At 41.4% G+C, this 25,754-nt stretch overlaps 2 protein-coding genes across 6 annotated transcripts in view; one reads left to right on the top strand and one right to left on the bottom strand.

Annotated features, from left to right (window-relative positions):
- Positions 1–5,235, top strand: part of LOC146057470 (cohesin subunit SA-2-like) — a 126,004-nt gene extending 120,769 nt beyond the window's left edge. For 3 of the 4 annotated variants that reach the window (XM_083168736.1, XM_083168735.1, XM_083168737.1), the window contains exons 32-33: positions 3,765–3,849; positions 4,251–5,234. In XM_083168736.1, coding sequence (XP_083024862.1) covers positions 3,765–3,849; positions 4,251–4,298 — 133 coding nt within the window. In that variant the 3' untranslated portion in view covers positions 4,299–5,234. Of the gene's footprint in view, positions 1–3,764; positions 3,850–4,250 lie in introns of all 4 variants that reach the window. The other variant, XM_083168738.1, reaches the window with a different exon arrangement.
- An 8,370-nt stretch (positions 5,236–13,605) lies between these two features.
- Positions 13,606–25,754, bottom strand: part of LOC146057469 (serine/threonine-protein phosphatase 2A regulatory subunit B'' subunit beta-like) — a 76,088-nt gene continuing 63,939 nt past the window's right edge. For both annotated transcript variants that reach the window (XM_083168733.1, XM_083168734.1), the window contains 10 exons: positions 25,611–25,713; positions 24,171–24,245; positions 22,645–22,731; positions 18,687–18,840; positions 18,322–18,370; positions 17,234–17,323; positions 16,932–17,107; positions 16,483–16,601; positions 15,481–15,587; positions 13,606–14,982 (listed from right to left, as the gene is read on the bottom strand). In XM_083168733.1, the coding sequence (XP_083024859.1) occupies positions 14,841–14,982; positions 15,481–15,587; positions 16,483–16,601; positions 16,932–17,107; positions 17,234–17,323; positions 18,322–18,370; positions 18,687–18,840; positions 22,645–22,731; positions 24,171–24,245; positions 25,611–25,713 (1,102 nt within the window). In that variant the 3' untranslated portion in view covers positions 13,606–14,840. The remainder of the gene's footprint in view (positions 14,983–15,480; positions 15,588–16,482; positions 16,602–16,931; positions 17,108–17,233; positions 17,324–18,321; positions 18,371–18,686; positions 18,841–22,644; positions 22,732–24,170; positions 24,246–25,610; positions 25,714–25,754) is intronic.

Below are 25,754 nucleotides of genomic sequence, written 5' to 3'. Positions count from 1 at the left end.
TGAACATATTAATATGTACAATCCAAAAATAACCAAATAACATGATAATACATGAATGGTATAAACTTACTGAGCGTAAAGGAGGGATTGCAGTGTCACCAGGATGGACTCAGAGAAAGGGATTTGAACGGTAAGTTCTTAAAAAAATCCCCTTTTTCTCTGTCATCCATCCTGGTGACACAGCTAACCATGGGACATTCAAGGGCCGGTCCTTTGGGAGGGTACGCTCCGGCTTGCAGTTCTCATCACTGCTCGCCCAAATGAAGCGTCCTGACGCGAACTCATGGAACCTGTAGAATTTTGGTAAAGGTGTGAACAGAGGACCACGTGGCAGCCCTGCATAACTGCTCCACTGTATCCCATGATGCACAGCCCAAGAGGAAGCAACTGACCTGGTGGTATATACATTAATCCTGGAGGGAATCTGTCTGCCTACCTTAGTGTAAGCAAAGGCAATCCCTGACCTTAACCATCTAGCAATGGTCTGCTTAGAAGCAGGCCACCCTCTCTTATGCACTTCATATAGTACCAAAAGCAAATCAGTTTTGCGAAAAGCCTTTACTCTGTTTACATAGATGCGCAGAGCACGAACCACATCCAATTTCTTCAGCTTGTCCCTATTTCTCACCTCCTCTGGAGGGTAAAACACCGGGAGCACAATCTCCTGGTTTAAATGGTAATTCGACACTACCTTAGGTACAAACTTAGGCACTGTTCTAAGCACAGTCCGCTCCCACATTCCAGATCCCCCGAATGAATACCCCTGACAGTTGCAATGTTCACTTCTGCCCACTGAAATATCCGAGAGACTTCCTGCATAGCCATTCTGCTGCGAGTGCCGCCCTGATGGTTTAAATAAGCCACAGCTGTGGCATTGTCTGATTGAATGCAGATGGGTGACCCCTTCAGGAGATCCTCCGCCTGTAGCAACGTCTTCCAAACTGCCTGGAGTTCCAGAATGTTGATTGGCAGTTTTGATTCCTCTTTGGACCACAGACCTTGCAATCTGAGGTGCAGCACCACTTCCCCCAGCCCCTGAGACTGGCGTCAGTCATGACGACCAGCTAATTCCACGAGCGAAGGGAATGCCCCATTTGCAGAGACTCCAGATCCATCCACCAGATTAACGAGTTACTTGTCTCCTGAGACCGTAGAAGCGTTTCCTGCTTCATGGATTTCGGGTTCCCTGACCAACAGGCCAGAATGTTCCACTGAAAGGGACTTGAGTGAAACCTTGCATACTGGAGAGTCTCGGAAGTTGCTACCATCTTGCCCAAAAGCTTCAAGCTCTGCCAAATTGTTGGATTCGGCGACTGGGGAATCCACAGCACCAAGCGGTGAATGTCTATTGCCTTGGACTCTTGGAGAAACACACGATGTAGATGTGTATCCAAGATCACACCCAAAAACTGAAGTAGGCATTAGATGAGATTTCGGGAGATTCAGCATCCACACATGATCTTAGAGGAACTGCGTTGCTATTGTCAGATGTTCCTGCAACTTCTCTTCCGATTCGGCCTTGTACAAGAGGTAATCCAAGTATGGGATAATTACAATCCCTTTTAACCTGAGAGCCGCTGCCATACCAGCCATCACTTGTGAAAACTCTCGGGGCTGTGGCTAGCCCGAAAGGTAAAGTCTGAAACTGCAGATGAGTTTCTCCTATTGCGAAATGCAGTAAAGATCTATGTTTTCTGCATATAGGCACGTGCAGATAAGCGTCCTGGATGTCCACCGATGCTAAAAATTCTCCAGGTTCTATGCTTAAAAGCACTGACCTCAGTTATTCCATCCTGAAGTGGTCCACCCACAGATGTAGGTTTAAAGACTTCAGGTGAATGGGTCTAAAGGAACTGTCCGGTTTGGGGATTAAGAAAATAATTGAATAGATTCCAGAACGGGGAGTCTCCGCCCTGTCGTGCTGAGGACTTATCCTCACTTTTGGAAGGGTGCTTCTTGGTAAAGGCCCCGAAGCAGGATCCTTTGCCAGAAGAAAACTTTCCTCTACCTGCTTGTCCTCTATTGGCCACACCCCCTCGAATAATGGAATTCAGTTCTGCCCCCAAAAAAAAGTTCTCCTTTGAAAGCCAATGCCTCTAGGTACTTTTTGGATTCACTGTCAGCTTCCGAAGCTTTTAGCCAAAGAGCTTTCCTAGCTGTCACAGATGTGGCAGACACCTTTGATGCCATCTTAGCGCCTTCCTCACAAACGTATTCCGCAGCACACCTTCAGGACAGGCATTCCTCAAGGCACACCAACAGTGCAGGTTTTAGTTATATCCAGGCTTCAGCACAGATGGTTTAATCAGAATCACTCAGGTACCAATTAAGTCACCTTGTCAAGCCTGGATATCACTAAAACCTGCACTGTTGGTGTGCCTTGAGGACAGTTTTTGGGAATGCCTGCCTTAGGAGGTTAAAATGCTGTGCGGAGAGGGCAGACAGCGTCCCTCTGCACACAGAGAGATGACAGGACGCGCTTCTGTCAGCCTCTGCTGCGCTCTAAGTGTGAATAAACTTCCTGTGGAAGTTGCACACTGGAAACCTGCACGAACTACTGCATATTAATAAAATAACAAACACCTAGCTACTCCTATAAAAAACGGCTGCAGCCCGCAGCCAGTCAGCATAGTACCCACTCCAGTGAGCACCTAAAACGAACTGGGGAATGCTGGGATGCAGAAGGGAGGAGCCTGCCTCTCAAACAAGTTAGCATAGGTGCATTGCTCCAGCAGATCCTACTACATCCCATGGTTAGTTGTGTCACCAGGATGGAGGACAGAGCAAGAACGTTATGTGCAAGGTGATAATGCTCCAGCCAATCAGCTCCTAACAGACAATTTACATATTGGAGCTGATTGGCTGGTGCAAGATCACCTTGCACAAAACGTTCTTTATGGGGATAGATACCACTTCTCAAAGCTTCATACATTTACCCCAGTGTGCTCAACCGGAACACATTAGGATCACCTGACATGACTGGCCAGCAGTTGCTACGTAACGTTACTTGCAGATCATTTTCATACATTCATTAAAACGAGCAGCCTTTTAATGAAGCAATGTTCCATTGCACAGCTGTCACCAGATTATGGCTCGAGGTGCATTCCTCGGAGTTTGACATCTTGAGAGGACTTTCATCAAATTTGAGCTCAATAGAACACATGTGAGATACATCGCAATATAACAAATCAAGCAGTGTGTCAGGGTGCTGAGACTCACGGACACTAGACATATATATAGATAAGTATTTCCTAGCATTATACATATTTATTAATTACCTAGGCGATGGTTTAGTGAGCAAAGTATCCATTTTTGCAAATGACACTAAACTATATAAGGTAATATAGTGGACACAGATTGGACTTTGGGTCATCAGGGGCTATGGATTATAATGAATAGCTGGTAACCTCATCTGGGTAATTCAAACTGCAGTTGATCATTATTAGGTTGAGCCTGATGGACTAATGTCTTTTTTCAACCTCCGAAACGGTTACACATGTAGGCACTAAAATTCTCTCTATTTAAACTCATCAGTAATTCATCCAAGTTTCCATTTAACAACGGCTGTTTGTGCTGCCTTTGCGTATTCTGCAAATGTGGGGGTGTTGGTTGGTATCCACCAATAGGTCAATGACAAATATGGGACAAATAATCCAAGGGAACGTCTTGTACAAATGTTACATTTAGCAGGACAGACGTCTGTGGATTTCAAAGTTTTTATTGGTTTGTGGTTTCATACTTAACAATACTTTATCCTCTTCTAGTCCTCCACAGTCAAAGAAAGTGAAATCTCAGAATACTGATGAAAGTAATGAAGATGTGGATGTTGATGAAATGGATGTTGACCAAGTAAGGAGAATATAAATGCAAAATTATTATATGTATTGGTATTGCCAAGCATTTCCTTCACATATTTGTTGTATGCCTGTCATTATGTGTATTGTTTCTGAAATGTTATCATTAAGCTATCTCCGTGTCAGTAATACACTAGGCACCAGGGAAATGTCAGTAAGAAATGAATACATGTAACACTGCTCCGTTTGTACTGTTTTGCTATTCTGAGAGGACATCCCTGCTCTGTTCTGTTAAAGCCATTTCTATAAACCACGTGTACATCTTTTATATTGGGCATCGGAATGCCTTGAGCAAGCATTCCATTACAGCAATACATAGGGCAAGGTGTTTCCTAAAGCAATAATAATAATAAAAAAAACCACAAACTATTGGTAACTTTGTTATGTCTTTTCTAGGAGATTCCTACTGATAGATTGAGAGGAACTGAAGATACTGGAGACTAGATTATTGGCTGACCTTCCTCTCACCTCATACATAGAACTCCTGTAAATACAGATTACATTGGAGACCACGACCTCCTAGCCAGACTAGTGTCCTTTTTATTTTCCAAGACGATGCCACCACAGATGTACCGTTATGGGCAATGTTCCAGGTTTATTGTTTTGGTCAGATATACATTTGTACTGTAACCAAACTATTCTAAATAAATAATTGTTTAATACCAAAAAATAAATAAAAAAAACACTTATTCTCCCGTACAGTGGTTCCCAAACTGTGTGCCTAGGCTCCCTGGGGTGCCTCAGGACACTTGCAGGGGTGCCTTGGGTTGGTGGACCAAGATCAATTCATATTATTTATGGCCAATGTACCAGGCAAAACCAGTGCTGGCGGCTGCCAATCATAATATATGTGGACAAACAGAATCAAATCCTGTCCCTCACCAGATAACTGTGACATATAAACACAATGCACTTACTTTAATATGTTTTTTTTTCTGAATTTCTCGATAAGAAGCATTTGGCCTAGGGGTGCCTTGAAAATATTTTGATGCTCTAGGGCGCCGTGATTCAAAAAAGATTGGGAACCACTGCTCCAGTAGATAATTTCTTCCACCTTTGAACAAGTCCAGGATCAGTGTTCTTTTTATTTCATTCCAAGATATTCAGTGCAATGCAGGACCATAAAGAGCAGGATCCAAGAGAAACCAGACTGAAACGAGCCTCCAAAACTTACCCAACAGGAATGGGATATATTTCCAGCCAGAGGTGGTCAGATGACAGGATGGGAAACGGTACTTGTGTATTTGCAGGGAGCCCACTAAGCTATTTTTTTAGTGGGCTATTCTGCGTAGTGAAATCAAGCATGCTATTTTGCGGGCGATGCGATTTAGCAAAACACCCCCCAGTGTACATGTCTATGTGATGCAATGGGCACACCCCCACTATCCATATCACCCCAAAGCATGGCGAACAGATGCGGTTACGCATCCTCCCGACCTTTTCATACCACCACTATCCACTCCAGCATAGAGTCGATTTTATAAAGTGTGCCAAGCGCACCGAGCCCGAAGCATGGCGAGCGGACGTGGATAACTTTACATATATTCCGCGTCCGCTCGCCACGCTTTGGGCTCGGTGGCTCACCACACTTATAATCAGCTCCACGCCGATGTGGAGAAAAGGTCGGGAGGACGCGTAACCGCATCAGCTTGCCACGCTTCGGGGTGACGTGGATAGTTGGGGTGTGCATGGGTGCTTTTAAAATGAAATACCATCACATCTCACTGCATGGGTGCTTATACAATGAAAAATCGCATCGCACCGCAAATGGCATGCGATGCGATCCGCGGGCAGGGGTGCACTATAAATTAACTAAGGAAAATCACATCGCACAGCAAAATAGCATGCAATGCGATTTTCCTACAGTGCCGTACGTATGTAAATTGGGCACTCTGCAAATACACAAGTACCTGGGAGACTAGCAGGTATTGTATGAAGCAATAAAAAGCTGCTGTATGGAAGGCTGCTTGAAAAGATACTAACAATTTTAGAGTCACATACAATCTATTCATTAAAGAAAGAATAAAAAGGATGTTTCTGGCAATTTAAATCTGGCCATACATTATAACAGTGCTAAATGATTTCATGCACTTAGTTTTTAAAATTTTCTTGCTATATTCTTACATACTCTGTACACAAATATGTATTTGATGTCTTAGCAGTAGCAAACTTTGTTACACTTTTAATTGGAAACAAACAGTACTAAAACAAATACTGGGTAATGGTAGAGCGGCAAGAGTGCTGCGATCACAAGCTTACAATCTATTAGGGACTTGGGCAGTGAGACACAATGGGTGACATTTAATGGGATGCGATTTTTAGTAAGGCACCTTATCGCATTTTTGCACCATTTTCCGAAATCTAAAAGACTTTGCATCCCAATAGTCATGAATATGTGTGAATTTGAGGACATGTGCGATTTTGGAGACATGGTAATATGCATTTTTTTCAAGCAAAAAAAAAACACAGCATGGGGTCTCCCCTCCTGAGCATAACCAGCCCCAGGCTCAAAGAGCCAGTATTGGTTTAAAAAATCACAGGGCAAAAGAAATAGGGTACCCCTTGATTTTTTTAAACCCAGCACCAGGCTCAAGGGCCTGTCCTAGTTCCCAAAATACAGAGGGACAAAATGATTAGGTGTACCCCATATTCCAAGAACCAGCACTGGGCTCAACCAGCCAGCAGGATAATACTACAGCCGGGGGGAGACTTTTTATACAAGCCCAAAGCATTTACCCCCTGTCAACCTTGGCAGGGATCCTAGGGAAGTAGGGACCCCACTAATGAAGGGGTCCCCCCCCTCCAAGAATTTACCTGCCCATGTTGAAGCCCGGGGCTGTCCCTAATGCCCCTTGGGCGGTGGGCATTGGGCTGGTAGCTGGTGAAAAATAAATAATATTGTGTATTTTTTTAGAATTAAAAGTCCCAGCAAGCTTGCACCGCATGCAGGGATTTGGAGAACCACAATTCCCAGCATGTGGGGCATTAAAGAGCCTGAAAAAAAGAGAAGGTACAGCGCTGTACTGAATATATGAGAAATATTTAATAAAAATTATTCACCATAAAATACACTAATACAATTAATACTACATACAAGACACACAAACATTGAACATGCAGTCTCCTTTTGGAGTTAGAACTGGTTAGTAGTGATCGTTTTAGGCAGAGAAACGCGTTGAGGGGACTACCAGGCTGCTATTGTACCCAGCAGATTGAAACTATCTCGGATATGACCGCAGTGTGGGCGGTCAGAGAAAGTCATCGCTGAAACTACAAGCCACAATACCCCTGGAATACAATTAAGTATAACCACATTAAATGTGCACATTCTGTGGGGACTTGAACTCTCTCATGCCTAATATCTACTAACTGGCTCATAGTTAGAGCAAAGAATATATGCAATTGCTGACCTAACAACTACTAACCAGTTCTAACTCCAAAAGGAGACTGCATGTTCAATGTTTGTGTGTCTTGTATGTAGTATTAATTGTATTAGTGTATTTTATGGTGAATAATTTTTATTAAATATTTCTCATATTCAGTACAGCGCTGTACCTTCTCTTTTTTTCTGGTTCTTGACTTTAATTAGGGGTTTATGGTAATCCCCCTATTGGCACAGCAGCAGCACTGAATAGGTAATCAGCGCTCAGTATCATTCTGTGGAGTTTTTGTTGCATTAAAGAGCCTGCTGGGACTTGTAGTCACTACAAATAGTGAAAAAAAAAAACCCTTTGAGCAGTAAAACTTTGTTACATACTACAATGATTCACACCTACATTACCTATGGGTCCACCGTTGGCCTGTAGAATCCATTTGGAGTTCCTGTGGAAATAAATCATACTCACACTGTATTCTGTGCTTCTTCGGCTACACAGGAACGCTGTAGAGACCCTGCAATGGGATTCAGTATTGAATCCCGGCGGTCGGGATCCCGGCGTTCAGAATCCTGACGCCGGAATCCCGAACGCCGAAATGCCGACAAGGTGGGGGGACGTGGATCGCCCCCCCTTGCGGGCCCGCTGCGCTCGCCACGCAGCGGGCCCGGTGCCTCGCTACACTCGGCACAATAATTTATTCCCCCTTTAGGGGTGTCGTGGACACCCATGGAGGGAGAAAGTGTCGGCATTTCGGCGGTCGGGATTCCGGCGTCGGGATTCTGAACGCCGGGATCCCGACCGCCGGGATTGTAACTGCATCCCCTGCAATGTTCTGTTTACATCTGTGGCTCAGCCCGCAGAACGGGATTTAGGGCTGTCCACCATCCAATCATGATCGGAGAAATTCCAATACCCGATCATAATTAGCTAGTAGGCGGGCCTAATTCCCACAGGAATCCAAAATGGATTCTACACGGACAAGAGGACAGACCAACTGTAGACCCATAGGTAATGTAGGTATGGAATAAAGTTTTTCTACTCATGGGGGGGGGGGGGTGTATTTCTTCACTATTGTTGTGGGACAAGTCCCAGCAGCCCTTTTAATGCCTCCTCATGCTGGCACTTGTGGTTCTCTAAGTTCCTGCATTCCATGCAGGCTTGCTGGGACTTCTAGTTTCACAATACACAAGATTGTTCTTTATTTCACCATTTATCAGCCTGATGCCCCAACCCCAGGCTTCAGCCTGGGCAGGTAAATTCTGGTGACAGGGTGACTATCAGGGGGTAAATGCTTTGGCCAGGAGACTTGTATAAGAAGTCTCCCCCTTGTTGTGGCATTACCCTGCTGGCAAATTTGTCTGAATTAATTTGTCTATGGTCTGTTTTGGGAGTAAATGGTTGATTGACATTTTTGTTCTCACCAGAAGGACCGGACAGATAAATCTGTAGGTGTGTACCCAGCTTTAGCAATGCACAGCCAGACCATAAGCATTTTCTAATCCCCAGAAAGCTCAGATTTCCTCAAGCTTACTGGCAGGTGGTGAAGCATGTATGGCTAGTGCTCCAAGAGCAGTGTGTACACATCACAGCACTGCTAGCAGAAGCTTAACCAGTTTAAATTCTGAGTATATCTAATGTAGCACAGTGACAGGTGGGCAAAATGTGATCCTACAGGCAGTTTTAATGGTCTCCTTCAAAGGAATATTTTAAGTTTATGCACATCACTTACCTGTTGTCTAATACAATTTACACGGTTTCTCTTACAAAGGATAACAACAGAACGTTAAACAAAACTAACGCCACAACGTATATACAAGAGTTTAATAACAGATTTGTTTTCATTATGTGTTCAATGAAGAGAACTAATGTTGGATAATTTGATTCATAACAGGATTTATTATTACCAGAATCTTATTTTATTGAAATAGAAATCAGGAATATAGTCAATGCTATTCTGTACATGGCTTGTTTTTAAGAATAAATTAAATTACAGGCCACCATTCAACTGCACTTAATCATTGATCTGGGGGTAATTGTCACAGGTGGGTTATTCAATAACTGTGCACAAGCTACACTAAAGTACACTACAAAGGCAATGTCAGTTGGTGGTTTTCCTTTTTATTGCTACATTTCCTGAGGGCTATTTCACACTAGCCAGTTTTGACCGACATGGCAAACTCCCAGACGGCTTCTGCCATGACAGGATTGTAATCAATATGAAGTGGAGATGGGTCCTTACACACGGCCCGGCCGCCTTGATTCATCCACTGTACAGTCCTGGTGCAGCAAAAGATTTGTCTGGGAGTTTGCTCTACTGGTCAACACCGACTAGTGTGAAATAGCCCGAATTGTATCTGCCTTAAGGTGCATACACACTGAGCAATATGATCGCTAGCAAGATATTGCTCAGCGTCCCGTCCATCTCTGGTCGCTGATGAATATGACACTGCCGAGAGAAGAGCCAGGGGAAGTTGCTGGTCGGAGGAGCAAGCTTTTCCGACCAGTGACCATTAGGGGGCTGAAAACAGGAGCTGGCACCCAGCGATTTATCGCCAGTGCACACTCCAATCACTGGCAAAAACAGATTGCTCTATTTGTATGGCGCCTGGCCACAAATGTGCTGCGTTATCATCTAACTTGATTTTGACTGTATGCAGTGACAGATTGCTCAGCACACATAACCGGTGCAGCGTTGAGTGCTGAGCAAATTGTGCTGATAAAACAGAAATATGTGGACTTACATTTTTATCCAGCAACTGATCAATATATCGGTTATATTATATTTGTTTACTTAATGTTCTAATAGTGCAGAAGACATTACTTGTTGAACAGGCCCCTCGCTAAGGGAGCTGGTAAGTCCCTAGTCGAGGCGTTTCTCTTATGCAGAATCCATTTTGTTTCACAATAACAAAGCATAAACTATATTATGATGGCGTAGGGATTGAAATGCTATTGTAGAAACTGAACTTCTGTCATAGAATAGTCTTTTGTTGAAGTGCTCAGAGCTGCCAGAAAGTCTGCAGCATCTTGTTGACAAAACTAGATAACCGGGCATGCGGGATACGGTCATTGGGTCACCAGCATGATGGTAGACAAGCATTAGGTCAATATGCATCATGACTTAAGGTCTACATGCAGGTCTTCCCCCATTAATGTAATCGGGAGCCGGGTCAGATGACCCGGCGTACCTGTTTACAATGCGCTCTACCCTGGGAAGAAGTCCTTTGTAAAGGGATACGGGGTGAGCCATTTACACCGCTGCTGACCCTGGTTTTTGCGGCGGTGTAAAAGGGGTATAAATAATCCATAATTTGTGACATGATATGAAGACAGTACTACTAAACCATATCCTACTCTTTTGGCCTGGGGTCAGTTAACGTGTACCTGTACCATGGACGAGACAGTCTACAAGTCAAGAGGGTGAGGGTCCGTTCCACCAACTGCGAACTGCAGGAACAATGCCCAAGAGTGTACGCTGCACCCCAATAACTCCATGGGGAAGAAAAAAAAAGGCATAGAAATAAATTCCATGAAGAAAGCCTCAGGCTTGAGATTGGAGCTGCAAAATGTCTCCTACAGTGCCAGATTGCAGGGGGGGAAAAAGGAGCTAGCACAAGAAAAAAAAAGAGTGGAATGATCACCAGTAACTTCTGGGGGGCCCCAATTAGCACATATGATCCCAGACTGTTCATTATAGGAGGGATCTATTCAACCTACAAAAAACAGAGGTCACTAAAAGGTAATACGTTTACCTTCCCATTTCAAAATAATTTGAATGCAATTTTAAACTCTGGAGGTCAAAACCATAGATATGTCTGCATACAAAAGCTGCTGTTTAGCAAAATATAACTGTACTAGGAGTGCTGAAAATATAGTTTCATTAGTCTGATTTGGGTCTGATCTCAGGTTGTTTTTGCACAAAATACAGCTTTAAACAAGCTTCAACACACACACACCTTGAGACAGTAATTAATCATTACATACATCCGATTCAATTCTGTTTCAGTATAGTTTTAACCTTACTTGGCAAATATATCTCTCTCTCTCTCTCTCTCTCTCTCTATAGATATATATATCTATATATAGATATAAGAGTCTTGGTGGTCTGGCACTCACGCTTTGAAGTAGTTTTTAGGCCAGGTGCCTTCTGTTGCAAATGTGTACTACCTGTTCCTTTAAACTGTATTCCTGATGAAGGTTTGGAGACAAACCGAAACGTAGAAATACTACAATAAAGAAGCAATTCTTTTTCACATCTATCTGATGAAGCCGCTGACGTATTTCGCCGTCACTTCCGCATATTGTTATCACTCGAGCCGGGGAAACAAACGCCGGAGCTGAGAGTCCTCGAAAAGGCTGCATCAATACGGGAAGACCAGCAGCCGGGGACCCGCTCCAGGTGAGGTGTACCTTACCCCCACCATTTGGAACGAGAGACACCAATACCAGAGCTGGGAGTCCCGTAGAGGGCTGCGAGAATTGGAAATACCAGCAGCCGGGGACCCGCTCCAGGTGAACTGCATCTTGCCCCCAGTGAAGTATAATTTCAACCTTCTTGCCTGGGTTCAACTAAGCATAAGTATAACAGCTATTTCTTACTAAACTCTGCTGAATGAATGAGCACTAACAACGCTTGTCTTTGCTGGGTCTAAAAGGACTTATTAAATTGCTTAAGAACGAATGACTAACTTACTTATCAATATTCGCTTGATGCTGGAAAAAAGTATTACTAATTCTCCCTGAATTAAACAGGACATTGCTGTGTTTTTTGCAAAATTCCATCTAAGGCTACAAAAGAGTCCTTAAAAAAGGCAAAATAGCCCAGCTGGGTTAATTAGTTGGAATACTCTAATTGTGGAAGAGCTAATCGACTATGCAGTAATAATGTCTTTTTAATAATATCTGTCTATATATGTTGGGGTAATTATATTTTCTGCCGGCCGGTGGTACTGTATATTGTATTTATTGTTTTTTTATACGTAAAAATAAATTACATTTTGATACTTGACTTGTAGTTTCTAAAGCGCCGCTTACATTGTTTTCCTTGACTATTGTTCTCTTTAAGGGTTGAGTATCCCTTATAAGCGGCAGCCTAGTACTACAATTAGCGCCCTGCGCTTGGTTATAATATCTGTCTCTTTTTCACAAGTCCATGAGTGCCGCTGCATTTCTTCTTCTATCTATATATAGATATATATATCTATATCTAGATATATATCTATATCTATCTATCTAGCTAGCTAGCTAGATAGATAGATAGAGATAGATATGTGAACATTTGTCCAATGCACTCACGGTTACTAATAATCCTTTGGGTGGTGCTCCCATCAGGCTCGCATTTGAATATACGGTCCAAATACACAATTTCTCAGAGAATCATGGCACTCACCAAACAGCAGTAGATCAATGCTTTTTTTATTCCATCAACTACTTTGATGGAATAAAAAAGCACTGATCTACTGCTGTTTGGGTAGTGTCCGGATTCTCTGAGAAATTGTATATAGATATAATAGTTAGAAGTGTGGTTGGTGTTTGTTTATGAATTTAATAGGACAAGAATGGAATAGAATATAAATATTTATTTTATTTAAATTACAAACTGATTTTAAAGGTGTTTTTTCACAGAGAAGTGTGTTCAGCAAGAAAGGACAAAGATCATGGCTATATGACAAAACTAGACAAGTGGATTTAAGTGAAGTGTTTGTAGTCCTTTCTTCCTAATCCTTGGACAATACTCTAATCTAGTTAATCTATGCACACTGTCCATTTTATACTCATAATTGAGGCAACAATGCCGTCTTATTTTAATATTACATATTTGGATGTTGAAATTATGAAAGGGTTTAGTTAGGAGTTCTGCAACCTATATAAACTGATCTCTGTCAGTGTTCGATAGCCTCATTCTTTGAAGAAACACTGACTGCAGAAGTGCCAGGAAGATCTGAAAGTAACTCAGCCTCTTGACGCAGAGGGCGGTGCTCCCGAGTTTGCTGATTTGTATGCTGTTTTGGACATCCAGTGAATTAACCAATAACCTTAGCGTAGTATACCAATAAATTATCTTTTATATTCAAGTTGTTTGTTGAAGAACTTTTTTGGGAATCGATTCATCGCAGTCTCCTCGAACTTAACCCACTGTTAACAATAGCCAAGCAGATATGTCTGCGTTCATCCTCGCAGTGAATGGGTCATGGGTGCGAATGTTTTGGCATACTGTTCATGCCTGCTTGTGACCAGTTTGCACCGTGCAATCCGTAAGGATCGTGGGTGAATGCGTAGTATCCGTACACATTTGTGGACAAGCTAGTCGCAGCAAATGATCCGTTATTGTCGTGACTAGCACACTTATAAACAACATTTTTAGGGTTTACAACTTTGTGTGCAAAATATAGTTTATTTCAAAATACAATATATAAATTCTATAAAGGTTTCTACACTGCAATTTTATATTATTATAAGTTATTTGGAAAAAAAAAACATTCCACAAATTTACATATGTACATTAAAAAGGCACTCATAACAAATAGTTTTTTTTTTTTTTTTAAAGAGAATACATGTAGAGTAAGGCTAGTCATTAATGGGACATGTAATTAATGGAATGTGACAAGAACTACTGTACACTGAAAAATGGGTTGTACATCATATGCACCCATAGCACAGTGCTCAGAAGCAGGGTCAGCATATGCCAGCACACATGTGAAAGAAGAGCATAAGAGGGGATCGGGATAGCTAGTACTTTAGTACAATGGTGTGAAACCTAAGTTCTCACATGCATTGAACTTCATGGTCTTCCATACAAGTTTCAGCTAGTTAGGATAGACTGATCTGGTTAGCAAACCGGCTGTCAGGATGCCATCAGTCGGAATATCGATACTGTAATATCGAACATGGCCAGAAGGTCAGCACCAGAATCCCTATCATATATATTATATGCCAGGTGAGGTTTGGCTGCATGATATGGGGGGGGGTGGGGTGTTAGGTTAGGCACTAAGTAGGGAGGCTTGGGATGAAATGTGTGTGTGAAAGAGGGGGAGGTATAGCATTACGTACTTAAAACAAAAGGTGTCAGGATCCTGACCATTAGGATGGCGCTGTCTGTCTTCTGACATCCCAAGCAACAGTATCCAGATACCATATCCCTGATCAACATATTGTATTGCATTAAACTTTAAGGCAGATTAAGATCCCAAAAGGAGATAAGATTATAAAACATTTTCGAAGTACTAGGGCTCTCTTTAACATGTTCTCAGTTTTTAAATGTTCTTTGTAACTGGCTTTTTCACTGGCATTGCCAGTCACGGAACTTGTCTGTTTACAACACAGATATTATTAAGAACAAACATGACTGATAAATTGTAAAATATTGGCGAGTTCACATTACTGTAGCGCTGGACTCTTCTACCAAAGCATTTAGCACAGCAAAGCAAAGTGATCAAATTAAATTAATTAAATATTGTTTAGCAATAAATAAAAACACCTTGGATTTGATAGTCATTGAGTCTTGCAGTAATTCTGTATTACATGGATAAAGTGCCATCCACAGCAAATGTACAAAGGGCACGCGGCAGACCAGCTGCAGAACGTCCCTCCACCACTCTGCAAGGACTTTTTATTCAAAGTCTTCTTCATAGTCATACTCTTCAAGGTTTACTTGTGACTGTTCAGATGCCATGTCCAAGTAGGGTCTCTTATCCATTTCATATTTCTCATTGGCTATGTCTGACTCCAAGGCATTTAATTCTGCATCATACCTGAAAACACAACCAAATGATAAACTAGACCTAAAATGTCATTATTACAAATAGCACACTATTTCATAGCATTGCTATTTAGTCCCTGGTGGCATGTGTATCCAATACCTCATATTTAAAAGGCAATACTTCACCATATAGAAGAGCACAAAAGCAAAGCTTTAATACTGTATAACTGAATGAATGGCAGTCTAATGTTCCACTGAGGAACAATGTTGTGGAACACAATCTTATTCCATCAACGTTACGCTACATTACTAGAGAACAATGCACCAATCAAAAAGTAAGATGGAGTCGTGTTTACTGGCCCCACAAATGAATAAGGTTTGTGTTAATGTTATATTTCAATGTGTCAAGTATGGTCACTAGGTTGTTTTGGTACTAGATGGAACGGTGGAAAATACAGTATAGTAGTAGACTGCTGTTCTAACCAGATCAGCCCCAGAATAATACACTAGAACATTATGGAGGCGGCTTTGGCCAAACAGATTTTCCTACCCATCATTCCACTGTTCTGTTGCAGCTTCTTCAGCTACTAAGATGGCATATTCTTCTGCAGCATATTTTTCCCAGTCTGAAAGTTCTTGTCCTTCATTTTCACTAACCTACATTAGAAAATCAGTTGTAAGTGAAGGTAGCATCACTGAGAACATACAGGACAGTATTCAATGCCTTTTTTCAGCATGTGCAGTGAATCCTGTTTAGGATTCGCTGCACATTCGCAGTGTTCCGGAGGGCTGGAGCATTCGCTGCCAGCCCTCCCTGTCACCCTATTCAACGCCACAGGGGCTCAGTGTCCCGGACAGTGATTGTTAACCCCTGCGTCAACTGCCGCAGGGAGTCAGGGGGCAGCGGCAGGCAGGGAGATGGAAGCCTCCATGCCTGCGTCGGAATGTGTGTGCGTGGGTTGCAGAAGCTGACCCCCCGGAATGCTGGCAGGGGACACGGTTAGGGAGCCGCTGCACCAGTGTGCAGTGAATATTAATGAGCAGTTCCCTGCCCCCTGCTGGTGTATGTGTTAAAAAAAACTTTTTTTAAATTAAATATTCATGTGCAGCAAGTACATGACTAAAAATAGCATGCCCCTTCACAGAATAAAAATTACTGATTTTTTTACACTAAATAAAAAAATAAAACCTTTATTTTAAAAGCTCACAAGTCCAGTTCACCTTAAAAAGATGGTGATTGTTAAACGGTGACACACGGCGAAAATCACACATAAAGCAATTAGCCATCCGAGCATTGAATACGCTCACGGCAAATGTAAGTGAAAATCCCATTAAAAAATAGCGAATTGCAGCGAGCATGAAACGGAGAACTGGCCGGCATTCACTGTTCGCTTTTGGCGAACCGTGTACATTGAATAGGGTGAATCAGATTTTCAGTGAAAAACATTGACCGCAAGAAAAGAAAAACTGCCCGATTCTCTGTAAAAAAAGGTGAATCCTGAGCATTGAATACTGCCCATAGTGTTATGCAAGCCAGATTGATGTCACCTACACGCAATATAGAGAATGGATCTTTCTGTTCATGGTCCAAGTACTTGTCAAGATTTAAGAACGTGTCAAAAAATAGATTTGCCTGTTTGCATTTCTTCAGGTCATGAAGAGTAATTTTACCTGTGGAAAAAAAAAACCAGAATAAAACACTAGTAGAACATTAAACCAGATTAAACAATAAATAAGGTTTAAGAAATGTTTAGTACTTTAGTTCATATAAAATGGTTTACAGACAGGGGCCGATTACAGTAAGTATGAGGTCTCTTAGAAGCCTTGCAGGATACAAAGAGGTGTGCATTTTGTGGTACTGTAAACATTGCTTATATTAGGTATCACCGACATCCCTGTGAGATCTCGCTCTCATCAGAATCTTTTCTGTGATTGTGACATGTAAATGTATGCCACACAAACAAACAAGAGCAAATACAGGTCAGCACTGTGCAAACATACCTTCACATTGTGGTTTCACCAGATCTAACATCTGACAGAGACAGTCCTCAAAAGGTAATGGCTCAATGGCCATGCTTTCCATCTTCTGGCACTGTTCCTCATAGAAATACTCCAGCTCATACATTGATAACACTCCATCTCCATCAAGGTCCATGCAGCGAAACCAATATGCTATACTGAAAGTACAGGTGAAAAACAAAACCTTTACTACAGGGGGGAAAAAAAAGCATCGCGCCTACACATCGAACGCCTGCAGCACATAACAAAACAAACAGAAAGCCATATTGGCCACTAGGACTCACCTTGTTGAGGATGTCTTGTCCTCTTCAGATAAGAGAAACCATACGAAGTCTGCATAGCTAATCTTACCCTTCTTCTGTACTTTTCGACCTCTGGTAGGAAAGAAGATGATGATATGGGACAACATTTAATAGGGAGACAGGATTCAGTTTTCTGCTATTATGCCCCACAAATAGTGTTACCTCATAACTCTGGATGTGTAAGCATTGCCCATATAGTCGGTCATCATTTGCGGTACAAGGACAGTAAAAGGCCTGTACTCTCACTCATGCAGATAAGCTGCAGTTAATGTAACGACTCTCACAAGAACACAAGGGGAGGCACAGGAAGATTCTCCTACAGAGCACAATGTAAGGCAGCTAGATTCTGGTTTCCCCATGTAAGTCCAGTACATTGTGAACTCTCTAGTTTGTCAGATCACCTGCCTAAAGAGGCAGCTGAAATAAAAAGAATAGATTAAAAAGGTGCTATGTAATGTTGTTACATTGTATTTGCAGCTGCAGACTTTCGTGAGAAATCATCTGTTATACATAGTAAAAAGCAAACTACCCTATAGGGGCATACACGCCCATTTAGGCTAAGCGATTTCCCTTGATCTTCCCAGTGTCTAGATTGCCCAAACACACATCTGTGCTAACTAGCGTTTTGCATGCACACTTGCTATGCAGACTGTAGACTTTGCTTGCATGTGCTAAAGATCTGAGATGGCAATGGAGACGCACCCCCATCGCTATGGCCTGTATACGCAGAGCTATTTAGGCTTCATTTCTAAGTGATCTAGAAAGACCGCTCAGAAAATAGCCAAAAATCGCCCCGTGTGCGCCCCTTAAGGACTTTCACTAAAACATTTTTGTTTTCACATTTAATTTGCCAGAACAGTGATGGGCAGTAACAATAGAGTAAAAAACACTGCATCCAAACATCAATATTAGTAATAGTAGAAGATAAATCGTAGAACCTCCAGGACGACTGGAGAAATAAAACAAAACTGTTACACCAGAAAGTGATCCAAGTTATGTTTTAAAAGTGTAAAAATAATATATGTTATGTGATTAGTTCTGGTGCTTTACAAAATAAAATGTATAGTTACCGTGTTACAGCTCCTGAGAAGATTCGTTCAATAACTCTACTCGATATGGCTGTAAACATAAATATGGGATTAGGACAACTGCTTTCACAGCATTCAATGTCATGCACTCAATTTACTGATGTTACATTGTAAACAGCAACACTTATCTTATATACATGGGAAACATGTACATAAAATACATTCACGTAACACTCCCATTCTACTACAGGAGAGCAAGCACCATCTAATAGCTACATTTAGTTGCTACCCTCCATGGTGACAGCAAGCACCTTCAATACCCATATATTGGTCAGGAACATTTCCACTATACTGATCAAAAGGTTACTGAAAAAAAAAAAAAGTTTGGGAAGTTGGGGTTACTCTACCGTGATCATTGTGCTTGGATAAGTCCTGCTCATCTATGTACAAGTCATGGTCAGTGTCGAGCTCCCAGAATTTACAGTAGATTACATAAAAGTGTTCATAAGAAAAAAAATCTGCCGACTGGTTGATGTCTTCCTCCTCCAGCAAAGCCACATGCTGTAAAGATAACAAAGGTCATGACAGGAAGGGTGATGGGTTTCATACTATTGATAGCTAGACAACCAGGACTCTAGTGCTACTAATAAAGAGTGATGGGCTAACCACAAAGCAAAACAAATACAAGTAGCCAAACCTTTGAACTCTTCTTGCATAAGGTAGTACTTTACAACTTAACATATACACAAACGTAAAAAAGTCAAATACAATTGTGCGTCTAATGTCATTTATATACCACTAGCTGACAGTGCAAAAACTAATGACACCAAAAACAGAAAGAGGTGATACAACCAATCACCACCTACATATCACTTATAGTGACACATCTGCTGACCATACATCACATCAGAACTCAGTGACACCCAAATGAAGAAAAAAAAAACTACACACACACACCATAAAATAAATAAATTATATATATATATACACATATATACACACACATACATACACTATATATATATATATATATATATATATATATACACACACACACACACACATACACACATATATATATATATATATATATATATATATATATATATATATATATATATATATATATATATATATATAGTTCGTGGAACTTTTGAAATTAACTTCAACACGGAATTACTTTTACTTTAATGGGCGGTTCTATCTGCAGAGGCGGGGCTGTGCGATGGGGTCGAATGTGGCCCCGTTGTACGCCAATGCCTTCATGATACACCTTGAGACCACCCTAATCTACCAGCAGCCTTGCAACTCTGAAATGCTACTATTCGTCAGATTTATCGACGATCTCCTGTTTATACATAGGGGTGATGTAAATCTGATGCAAATTGTACTTGATGAGCATAATGGGAGTGAGGATGTTGTTAAATTTACGTATAACATTAGTAAAAACAGAGTCAACTTTCTTGATGTCGACATAAGTATAGTCGACGGCAACATCGACACAGATTTATTTGTCAAAGCCACCGACAGAAATACTGTCTTACGGTCAGACAGTTTTCATCCACCAGCACTCAAATTTGGTCTACCATATTCACAAATGTTGAGTGTGAGAAGGATAGTTAATCATCCAGACAAAATTGAACCAGCACTCAACAATATGGTGGACAAATTTGAGCAACGTGGATACACCAGGAAAGATTTGCTTAAGGTTAAACACAAAGTGCTCAATATACCACGATCCCAAACACTGGTACCTACTGTTAGGGAAGAGACCGCCCCTATAATACCATGGGTCAACAAATTCACCACTACCAGCAGTGCATCTAATAAAGCCATTAAACAACTCTGGCCTATAATTAATACGGATAAACAGTTAAAAGGACTGTATGGCACTCGTCTGATGCCTGCCTATACACGAGGCAAAAATCTCCGTGATAGGTTGGTGAAGTTGGATGTCACCAACATTAACAAACCAGCTCCCAATCCCCACTTCATGTCTAAAAGTCCAGGGTGTTACCGGTGTACGGGGTGCACTACGTGCAGCTCCTTGTTAACCGGTAACTCCTTTAATCACCCCTACTCCGGGAAGAAATTTTTAATTAAACATGTACTCTCTTGCTCTTCTAAATTTATCGTATATACATTAATCTGTCCGTGTGGATATGTATATGTGGGTAAGACCACCACTACCTTTAAGGAAAGAATGGCGAATCATCGCAGTACCATCCGGGCTTCTTTGAAATCCAAAAGCAGTGAACATCCAGTAGCGAGACATTGTATACAGGCTGGTCATTCCATTGCCAGCATCAGGTCAAAGATCATTGATCATATCCCGGAGAGCATACGGGGGGGTGACAGGAATCAAAGACTTTTGCAATGTGAAAGTATGTGGATTCATAAATTGGACAGTCTATCACCAAAAGGGTTAAATGAGTATGCGGGGTTGAATTGTTTCCTGTGATCTATTTCAAAATTGGTGATTGCAATTTATTGCTTTACGCTGTATCCATTATTGTTGCACATATGTATATCTAAAAAAAAATTTCAAGCAACCATGCAGATGGATACATGGGCTTAGTGTACCGATACTTTATAACTTTAATGATTTTTTTCTGCCGCACAGTACCTTTGTATTGGGATTTGTAATAATGTTTTTAATATGTCTTTTTAAATCCAGAAGCCATGCTGTTTTGCTGTTACCATGGCAGCTGTGATGCTAATAAACAACTTGACGCCCTGCAGGTGAGGTCATCAGCAATTGCACACAGAAAAGCTGCTGCTGGCTGAAAGTACCACAGGCTGGGGCTTGTCAAGGCTGTTGTGAGTCAAATTTTAATCACTGGGTGTGTCCTGGAACGGGTATATATGTATGTATGTTATTCATTGCACTTTATCCCTGACGACGGGTTGTACCCGAAACATGTTGGACATTTGAATAAAGTCTACTATTTTTTCACTGCAAAGAAGTCTCCTGAGTGCCGCTTATTCCCTGTTCCTGTATTGGCCGTCTAACGACCTAAGAAGGCACCTGAGCAAGGAACTTACTTATTCGTTTGGGAGTGCCGGGCGTCCCTGTATGTATGTATGTATGTATGTATGTATGTATGTATGTATGTATGTATGTATGTATGTATGTATATATATATACACATACACATATATATACTGTATATACACACACACACATATATATATATATATATATATACACACACACATATATATATATACATACATACATATGCTGTGCAGGGGTCCGGCACTGTAAGCCTCCTCTTAGCTTACTGGGTTGACCTGGCCCGGGTGCTCGTTTACCCAGAGTGGAGCTCTGGTACATGAATATCTTGAATGAAAAAACGTCACTCCAGGCACTTTGTAAAGGTGAAAAGACTTTATGCGTCTGTATCTGCCATTGGCCATTGGCCACCTGGCTATCTGCTGCTTTATGGGACTACCATCCGTGACGTCTGTGTGGTAATATACAATACCAATGCCCACAATTTATTATGATGCTTACTGAATGTCCATTACCATGATTTTATTGTAACCCCCTGTTTTTTATACATCATATTTACCTTAAAATTGGTACAGCTATTTTAACATTTTCATTGATAATAAATATTGTAAAGGATACCGTTCCATTTTATTATTAATTTATTATTTACAGCCAGCGCTGGTACACCTCTTTTTCCTTTTCACCTATTTCGAGACCTGACAAGTCTCAGTACCAGCTGCAGATAGTAGCGCACTGATCACCAGACCCTCTCTTATGAGCAGGGCCCTCTTTCCTCACGTACTCACCCTACCTCATTACCTCACCTGTGCTCCTGCCCTGTTCTTCCCTTCCTCTACTTCATCTTCAGTCTCCTCGACAATTTTGACACCTACTTCTGAACTGATGCTGATTTTAGTTCTACCAGCTATACCCCTATTCATACTGTATCTTTCAACCCTGTACGTTACCTTGTAATTTGTTTTTATGTTTGCTATGTACGGCGCTGCGGACACTTTGCGGCGCCTTATAAATAAACGTACTACTACACATATATACACACATATATATATATATATATATATATATATATATATATATATATATATACACACACACACACACACACACATAATGAACTCTCCAGAAAGTGGTCCAAATGCACAAACCCTGCACTATTTGTAGCCTATTTATTAGAATATATATTGCCATGCAAAACCTCAGTTGCTACTACTTGGTTATTTTATGGCTGGCTGAGTATAATAAGATCAATGTTGAAACTCAAATTCTACAACCACAACAGACAGACGGATGGCATGTGAGCTCATCTATGCACCAGCTGGCTACCAGACATGCAGACCATTCCTGATCACCTGCAGCAAGTTGCTCTTCCTGAGCTCTGGACAAGTGATCCGTCCAGACCATGAACGGTTGACATTGTAAAATATCCTCTGAACCACCTGCAAAGTACAAAATGATACGCAGAAATGTTGAATCACAGTATTTATACATTCTATAATAAGTAGTAAATTAACAGAACAGGCTGGAAACACAGCATAATGTAAACATTGGCTTATACCATTGTTACCTACCCTCCTGCATTCTGCAGGAGACTCCCTGAAATAGCAGCAATCTCCCTCATTTCACCTAGTCCACATTACACTGTTACATTTTTGGAGAAAAAAGGAATGAGAGATAGACACATTCACATTAAATCATCAGCACCCCATTTCACAGCACTTTACCAGGAACAGTAGCTCTTATTAACTGCTTTGGGGCTCACCCACATTTGGATCTGAGTAATTTTAAAAGATTCACCTCAGATGCAGCAGTACAAACCCACGCATCTAGATGCCTTGAGCACAATCTCTTTTTCCAATGTCTCCATATATGGAACTAGACACGCCCCTTGGGTGGAGCATGACATGCACCCTGAATGGGGTGCCGTGCAAAATTCTACAACCAACTATAATCTACCTGAAACTAGTTTTCAAAAGTAGGCAAGTATGGCTGAGACAAGCTGTAAGCAATAGACTGCCTGCCACTGTCCTATAGAGGTTGCACTGTTCAAATTAGTTAATAAAGCTTTGAAAGGAAATGCATTTACTGTACTGAAAGCAATTTTCTCCAGGTACAGTACTCAAAGGATCATGACAGCAGTCAGCTCTGTGTTCTATAGATGTCCCATATGTATGGAACATGTGATCTTTAGAGGGTTTAATTAGCATTATTACAGGTTTATTTTCCATTCTCCATACAGAACAAAGTGCCTAACTTTACAAAGGAAAAGGCTGAATACATAAGTCATACTGCAGCTGCATTCCACATGGCAATTATTAGGCAGCTCATCCAGTACACATGGGACATTTATTTATTAACAGTTTCTTTTATAGCGCACACATATTCCGCAGCGCTTTACAGAGAATAGATGAACATTCACACCAGTCCCTGCCCCAGTGGAGCTTACAATCTATATTCCCTACCACATGTACACGCACACACAGACATTCTAGGGTTAATTTTGTTGGGAGCCAATTAACCTACCAGTATATTTTTGGATTGTGGGAGGAAACCCAGGCAAGTAAGGGGAGAATATACGAACTCCGCACAGTTAGGGCCATGACATGCACTAGTAATAGGGAAATCGTAGTATCCTGTTTAGTAAGAGTTATGTATGTACTATACACACACACACACACACATTTATTCAGTCTGTTTTATGAATCAGCTTTCTCCATTCATTGGGGCATTTATGAACACCTTAAAATTCAATGATTGAAATATCGATAATGATTGACATGACGGAGGAATTCAAATATTATAGCGTGGTTGAACTTAAGCAACCCAATATAATACTAAACCATTTTGCTCAATGAGCACAGAAGAATGGAATACTCACTGTGGTAATGTAGCGGGAATGGAATTCTGAGGCTTCTCGCAAAAAACTTAAATGTGGATGAGTGTTCACCACATCCTATAACAAGAGGGAAAACACATTACAACACAAACAGAACAGTTACAGCTGAAGCTGGAACCACGTTTACATGCAACAGATGCTTTGTAGACTACAACACACACATATTGACAGCAGACATGATGGGACAAGAGGTTATATGCTGTCACATTCTAGGTTTCTCGTTTATTCTATTCATAGGAGGAGACTATCCAGGGTGCAATCTGTAGGTTCTCCCTGTGTTTGTGTCTTCCTTCTTGGTTTAAAATCTGGGGAAGTGACTGATTTAAATGAAACAAATACAGATGTACTTAAGATGGATCAAGCATTGGACAGTGGTAAAGTGAAGCAACCACTCCACTCATCTCTCCCTCAAACATTTAGGGCAGAGGTGAGGAACCTCATGCCCGGGGGCCGAGTGGCCCTCCCACCCGCCTGGCAGCTTTGCCGGGAGTCAAGTACAGGGGAATTCTTGCGAGAGGTCGGTAGTTCTCGCAAATTCCTCTCAACAGCAGCCAGAGACCTAGTCAGCGGCAGCCGCCGGAGCATGTGACGGCTGCAGCAGGACAATTTGTAAGAGAAATTTTTACATACGGTCCTCGAAGGATTTTTTCCCCCTATAAACGGCTCTTGGCACAAAAAAGGTTCCCCACCCCTGATTTAGGGGTAGATTTATTAAGCTCGGTGAAGTGATAAAGTGTTCTACCTGCCATTTTTCAAACCAAGCCTCTAACGTCACAGGTAGGAGGTGATTGGCCGGTGATAAAGTACCAGCCACATTATCACTTCACGAGCTTAATAAATCTTCCCCTTAGTTACCACAATACTGCAAATTTTTACAGATTTTTATAAACATCGTTCAAGTCACAGTATGTAAACTTACATTACTACAATTTATTTGAATGTGTATTTATGAATAAAATCTAGCAAGATGTTCTGCAGTCATGCAATTACATAGTAATTAAGGCTGAAAAAAGATGTTCAACCCATCTAACTTGTAACTACTGACTTGAGTAAGTCATATCTATAGGCTTCCCATACATTGTAGAGCAGTGGTTCCCAAACTGCATGCCGTGGCACCCTGGGGTGCCTTGGAGGACTTGCAGGGGTGCCTTGGGTTGATGGTCCAGTTATTTATTTAGATGGTCAAGTTATTTATGTCCAATAGAATAGTCAAATATGGACAAACAGAAGTAAGTTTTGTCCATTACAAATAACTGATCCTAGGGATGAGATATACTGTAAACACAATTTATTTTAATATTTGTTTCTGACTTTCTCAATGAGAAACCTTTAGCCTAGGGGTGCCACGAAGAAATTTCTGATGCTTCAGGGTGCCGTGATTCAAAAACGTTTGGAAACCCCTGTTGTAGAGTAAATGCGTACTTGTAAAAATGGAATGAAGTCCTCCTGCTCCAGATAGCTGCAGCCCGGCTTTGCCAAGAGCTGCATGAACTTTGCAGCATCATCATGACACGTCTGCAAGATTCTGGAAAGAGCAACCGAAAATATAATTTTATTTGAACACAA

The sequence above is a fragment of the Crinia signifera genome, chromosome 2, assembly GCF_055691185.1.
Source record: "Crinia signifera chromosome 2, ASM5569118v1, whole genome shotgun sequence".
NCBI classification, from domain to species: Eukaryota; Metazoa; Chordata; class Amphibia; order Anura; family Myobatrachidae; genus Crinia; species Crinia signifera.
This window is presented reverse-complemented; position numbering and strand designations above follow the sequence as displayed.